This window comes from Carlito syrichta, unplaced genomic scaffold, assembly GCF_000164805.1.
Source record: "Carlito syrichta isolate Samal-C Ts95f unplaced genomic scaffold, Tarsius_syrichta-2.0.1 Scaffold287915, whole genome shotgun sequence".
Classification (NCBI taxonomy): domain Eukaryota; kingdom Metazoa; phylum Chordata; class Mammalia; order Primates; family Tarsiidae; genus Carlito; species Carlito syrichta.
The window spans coordinates 305,327-311,877 of NW_007232011.1; the positions used below are offsets into that span (position 1 = coordinate 305,327).

Sequence of the window (6,551 nt, forward strand, 5' to 3'; positions counted from 1 at the left end):
CATTTCCCACCAAGACTGCAGATTATTATATTCATTTAGTTAGTTTTATATTTAATTTATTGTCTTTTTTTGGTAAAGACAGGATCTTGCTATGTTGCCCAGCTGGTCTTGACCTCATGGGCTCAAGCAATCCTCCCGCCTCGGCCTTCCGAGTAGCTGGGACTACAGGCATGCACCACCACACCCAGCTAACTTTTTTTATTTTTGTGTAGACTCAAGGTCTAGCTATGTTGCCCAGGCTGGTCTTGACCTCCTGAGCTCAAGCAATTCCCCTGCCTTGGCCTTCCAAAGTGCGGGGATGACAGGCATGGGCACCATGCCCAGTCAAGACTGCAGATTAATTAGTTTACTTATCGTTATATTTTTATGTATTTATTTTTTAGAGACAAGGTCTCATGATGCTGCCCAGTCTGGCCTCGAACTCCTGGCCTCAAGCGATTCTCCTGCCTCAGCCTCCCAAAGCACTGGGATGAGAGTTGTGAGCTGCCACACTCAGCCAAGACCACAGATTATAAACCACCAGGGTGGAAAAAGAGACAATTCTTCCCCAATCCCTCACCTTGATCAAGCCAACACCACACAGAAGGTCACAGACTCACACATGGATTCCTCTAGCTAAAGGGGCTGAGTTTCTTTCAATTCCATCTCGGAGTTTCACTTTGCTTTTCCACAGTGCGTGTGCAAGCAACAGATCATTCAGCAGCTTCAAAAATCACAATTTGCCCCTCTTCGTTTCAATAGTGCCCATTTTTAATGATAACTGCATAGGTCACTAACAGCCAGCTGTTGAGACGGTCAGCACACAGCGTTCATTTGTTCTCAAAGATGTCTCCAAATATGAGGCTCTCTCGTGGAAGAATCTGTCCCGACTCATAAGGCTGAGAATCCTCCCAGAAGAGCCAAGTCAAAATGGCACAGTGATTTCATAAGTTATTGAGAACTGAGGTAGTGAGAGAAAAACCAGGCTCAATGTCATTGAGGGTAATTAACTGCAAAACTGATAATATGCCTGTCATCCCAGCATTTGGGGAGGCTGAGGCAGGAGGACAGCTTGAGTTTAGGAGTTTGAGACTAGCCTGTGCAACATCACAAGACCTCGTCTCTACAAAAAAATTTTAAAAATTAGCTGGGCATGGTGGCGCATGCCTGTAATCCCAGTTATTTGGGAGGCTGAGGTGGGAGGATGGCCTGAGCCCAGGAGCTCAAGGCTGCAGTGAGCTGTGATTGCACCACTGCTCTCCAGCCTAGGCCACAGAGTGAGACCCTCACTCAAAAAGATTAAAAAAGAGTTTATATCCCCCCAGTCGGCTCAAATCTTTCTCCCCAATGCCCTCTAAAAGTGGGATTTCCATCAATGGCACTGGGACGTCCCGTTAGGATTTAGAGCAGGAAATACCACAGTCATGATATTTCTCAGACACACTTTGCAAAATCTAAATTCAAGTCAAACCTAGATATCTAATCATTCACTTACCCTAGAAAAATTGGGCCTTTCTTTTTTTTTTTTTTTTTTTTCTTCACTCGAGTCAGAGTCTCACTGTGTTGCCCAGGCTGGAGTGCAGTGGCACGAACATGGCTCACTGCAGCCTCGACCTCCTGGGCTCAGGCAATCCTCCCACATCTGCCTCCCAAGTAGCTGGGAATACAGGCATACACCACCATACCTGGATAATTTTTTTGATTTTTGTAGAGACAAGGTCTCACTGTGTTGCCCAGGCTGGTCTCACACTCCTGGCCTCAAGTGATCCTCCCTCCTCGGCCTCACAAAGTGCTGGGCTGACAGGCGTAAGCCACTAAGACCAGCCTTTCAAATTCAAAGGACTGGAGGTATTGAATGCGTAGACTAGCAATGAACTTAGTGACAGAAGGACATTTGCAGTGTCGTTTAACTCTATATAGGATCGATCTGAGTGGACTCTACAAAACAACTTTAGTAGCCGTACAAGAATAGCACAGCCACTCTCAAGGGTCTCCTAGATTTTAATCATTGCTCACTTTTGCTGATGATCTTAAAGGAAAAACTTCCCTCCCTGAGAAGCCCAGAAGGCATGGGTAGCTTGGATCAGCAGGGGGGCTTCAAGCTGGGTTTTTTGTTTTTGAGTTGGGGTCTCTCACTCTGTTGCCCAGGCTGGAGTGCAGTGGCATGATCACGACTCATCGCAGGCATAACCTTCTGGGCTCAGGTGACCCTCCCACTTCAGTCTCCCAAATAGCTGGGACTATAGGCGCATGCCACCAAGCCTGGCTAATTTTTATTTTTTAAATTTTTTGTAGAGATGAGGGCTTGTTATGTTGCCCAGACTGGTCTGGAACTGCGGGATCAAGGAATCCTCTCACCTTGGTCTCCCAAAGTACTGGAATGGCAGGCGTGAACCACTGTGTCCAGCCTAAGTAGAGAGTTTTTTTTTTTTTTTAATAATTTTTTCTTCTCTTTTTTTATAGAAACTGTGGGGTCTTGCTAGATTGCTTGGGCTGGTATCTAATTTTTGGGATCAGGTGTGAGCCACCACATCCAACCTAAGTAGACAGTTTTTTTTTTTTTTTAAGAATTTATTTTTTAGAAACGGTGGGTTCTCACTATGTTGCCCAGGCTGGTCTCGAACTCCTGGCCTCAAGCAGTCCTCCAACCTCAGCCTCCCAGTGTGTTGGGAGCTATGAACAGCTATGACAGCTATGAACCACTATGCCTGGGCCTAAGCTAGATTTTAAAAAAATTATCTACTTTTTTTTCGGGTGAGGCACTCAAATGAGTTCACCATACATAGAGACTCATGGCTCCAAAGGAACAGAGGACATTCCCACCCAATAATGGAACATTGTCTAACCACACACAGCACAAAGCAGCAGCAGCCATTACTGCAGAAAGCGGTCCAGCTTCTCCTGGATCCGGGCGAACGCATCCTTCCCCAAGTAGTCTATACGGCCCTCCTCCCATTTTCTTCTCTCTTCCTCGGGACTCAGTTCCTTGACCTTCTCTTCGATGGAAATCTCCGAGACAGAGATGGCCAGGTCAACCTAGGGAAACAAGCCAGCAGGGAGATCGTTTTGTTGTTGTTATTTGAGTTGGGGTCTCACTGAGTCGCCCAGGCTGGAGTGCAGTGGCATGATCACAGCGCCCCACAGCCGTGACCTCCGAGGCTCAGGCGTTCCTCCCACCTCAGCCTCCCAAGTAGCTACAGGCGTGTGCCACCATGACTGTCTTTTTTTTTTCCTATAGGGATGAGGTCTCACTATGTTGCCCAGGCTGGTCTTGAAATGTTGGCCTCAAGCAATCCTTCTGCCTTGGCCTCCCAAAGTACTGGGATTATCTGCACCTGGCCTCAACTGTGCTTTTAAAATTGAGTAATATATTTTACACACCCAGTGTTAGACTGCATTAACACTTCATTGTTATGGTTTTTTTCTTTTTCTTTTGGTATTTTTTTAAGAGTGGGAGTCTAACTCTCTCTCCCAGGTTGCAGTGCAGTGGTACAATCACTGCTCACCATAGCCTCAACCACCAGGGCTCAGGCGATACTCCCAGCTCAACCTCCTGAGTAACTGGGACTACAGGTGCATGCCACCACATCCAGCTCTTTTTTTATTATTTTCTGTAGAGATGGGGTCTTGCTATGTTGCCCAGGCTGATCTCGAACTCCTGGACTAAAGGGATCCTCTTGCCTCAGCCTCCCAAATAGCTGGAACTGCACACACACTACCCTGCCTGCTTTTTTGTTGTTGTTGTTGTTGTTTAATTTTTTTGGAGAGACGAGTTCTTACTATGTTGCCTGGTCTGGTTTCGAACTCCTGGGCTCAAGCGATCCTGCTTTCTTGGCCTTCCAAAGTGTTGGGATGACAGACATGAGTCACCATGCCTGGCCTAGAGATGATGGGTTTCGAAGTTCTCTGTCAGAGAGGGAACTTCCATGTGGCTTAGGATTCAACAAAAAATATCAACCTCTGTTCTTTTTTTTTTTTGAGTTAGAGTCTCACTCTGTCTCCCAGACTGGAGTGCAGTGGCACGCTCCTGGCCATCGCAGCCTCGACCTGCTGGGCTCCGGTGATCCTTCTGCCTCAGCCTTCCCAGTAGCCGGAACTACAGGCGCGTGCTACCACGCCCGGCTCATTTTTTTGATTTATTGTAGAGATGAGGTCTCGCCAAGTTGAGACCCAGGTGGGTCTCAAACCGTGGGCTCAGGCAATCCACTCACCTCAGCTTCCCAAAGCGCAGGATTACAGGCTGAGACACCGAGCCTGGCTCAATCTCCATTCTTAAGGGAGAGTTTGCATCCTGAGTGCTTTTTGCTGGAACTAACACACACTAGGTCTTACATAGTAGGCTTAGAAGAAGATTATTATTGCCCAAGTTTTTTGAAATTTCATAAAAAGTATACGAGATTGCTGTTTCCTAAGAATTGTTTTAGGGCACTGGGCACCATGGCTCATGCTTGTAATACCAGCACTTTTGGAGGCCAAAGCAGGAGGATCACTGGAGGCCAGGAATTTGAGACCAGCCTAGGCAACATAGTAAGACCTCATCTCTACAAAAACAAAATAAAAAAGTTAGCCGGGCATGGTAGCACACACCTGTAGTCCCAGCTACTCAGGAGGCTGAGGCAGGAGAATCACCTAAGTCCTGGAGGTTGAGGCTGCTGTAGCCATGATTGTGCCACAGAATTTTTAAAGGGTTTTTACATATATGACTCTACTTTCTACAGTCATTCTCATTTCTTTTATTGCAAATAGAGCCATCTTATTAATCAAAGAGATGACAAGAATTAAGGGGCAAAAAACCTCACGAAGTCCACTCTATAATAGTCTAGCATTCCCCCCGCTAAGAATACTTGTATTTAAACCCAAGGGGGAGAAACTCCTGAGAGAGTAACATCTAGAATTACATCTTTCCACCCCTCGTAGTTTTCAAGTCAAAACAGCACTAATGATTGCAATATTCATGATGACAGGAGACGTGTATCCAAGAAGACAACACAGTCCTCTGATTTTAGGAAGTAGAGCATGGGGGTCCTTTATAAGATAGTGGGGACCCTTGGGAGGAAATCAAAAGGCCCCAGTTCATCAAATGAATGTCTGAGAGTCCACTCAAGTTTACAAGCCAGGCACTCACTAGGGTTTCTTCCAGATGACTTTCCTGTCTAATCATTCCCTGCTTCCTCCCTTCAGTTCTTTGGGGTGGATAACCCTGTCTCCATCTCATCTATCTATCTTTCTTTCTTTTATCCATCCATCCATCCTATCTATCAATCACTACCTATCCATCATGTCTACTATCTATCTATTGACCATTCATCTATCTATCTATCCTATCCATTATCCTACCTATCTTCTATTTATCTTTTAATCAATCTATCATCTATCTGCCTATTTATCATCTTATCCATCTATCAATCTATCAACCATTCATCTGTCATCAGTCTATATTTCTATCTATCATCTATCTACCTATCACCTATCCACCTGTCATCTGTCTGTCTGTCATGTATCAAATAAATGTTCAAAAAAGTAATACACTCACCCAATATCCAAAACCGACCACACAACTGAGGTGTCCAAGGCAGGCGTGCCCTACTTCACACTGATGCTCCATCACCCAATAATATAATAATGACAGATTCAACTCAAGGAGCCTCAAAATTATCCTTCTGAAGGGATAAACTCACACTTTATAACAAGTGGAGTTTCAGAAGTCCTGACACCCACAGCTCTAGAGAAATAGTTTAGAATGCTGCATTTGGCATTTATGAGACTGAACGAGTAAGGATGAAAAAAAGGTGTCCATATTTTCCCCAAAGTGGCATCTGGTGAAGGCAGTTAGCAAATGAAAATATTAGGTCGCATTCTAAATACATGTTCAGGCCAGGTGTGGTAGCTCATGCCTGTTATCCTAGCACTTTGGGAGGCCAAGGCGGGAGGATTGCTTGAGTTCAGGAGGTTGATACCCAGACTGGGCAACAGCGCCAGACTCTGTCTCTACAATAATTTAAAATATTAGCTGGGCATGGTAGAACGCATCTGTGGTCCCAGCTACTCAGGAGGCTGGGGTGGAAGAATTGTCTGAGCTCAGGAGATCAAAGCTGCAATGAGCCGTGTTCGTACCACCGTGCTCCTGCCTGGGTGACAGAGTGAGGCATCGACTCAAATAAATAGATAGATACACATTCAATACTAACTTTCAGCCTAAATCCAACACCCAGCTTTATAGTTACACATACTATTACTTAAAGACCAAAAGGTTAACATCAGGGCATGCTTGGAAAAAGAAAAGGTTAGCACTAAGTATGTCTAGGAAGAGAGTTTAAGGTGAGAACAACTGTGAAAGGTAGGAGAAATAAGAAGGATGCATTTCATTTCATTGTGAGAGAAGAAATCGTTTGCATGCTTGATTTGATATGAACATTCACCCATTAAATTTGCCAGCTCTTACAATTAATTCTCTTCATTTCAGAAAAGAGATTGCTGTGCATTAATTTTCAGAGCCCCTGAATTTTCCTTCAATTTTTTTTTTTGAGTTGGAGTCTCACTCTGTCGCCCAGACTGTAGTGCAGTGGCCGCTC

General features: G+C 45.0%; 1 protein-coding gene across 1 annotated transcript in view; it reads right to left on the bottom strand.

Moving 5' to 3' along the window:
- Nucleotides 1-728: 728 nt before the first annotated feature.
- GYG2 (glycogenin 2) overlaps nucleotides 729-6,551 on the bottom strand; it is a gene marked incomplete at its 5' end in the record, with an annotated part of 91,021 nt that continues 85,198 nt past the window's right edge. The window contains 2 exons of the mRNA XM_021710013.1: nucleotides 729-940; nucleotides 2,833-3,015. Of these exons, the coding sequence (XP_021565688.1) occupies nucleotides 2,854-3,015 (162 nt within the window). The remainder of the gene's footprint in view (nucleotides 941-2,832; nucleotides 3,016-6,551) is intronic.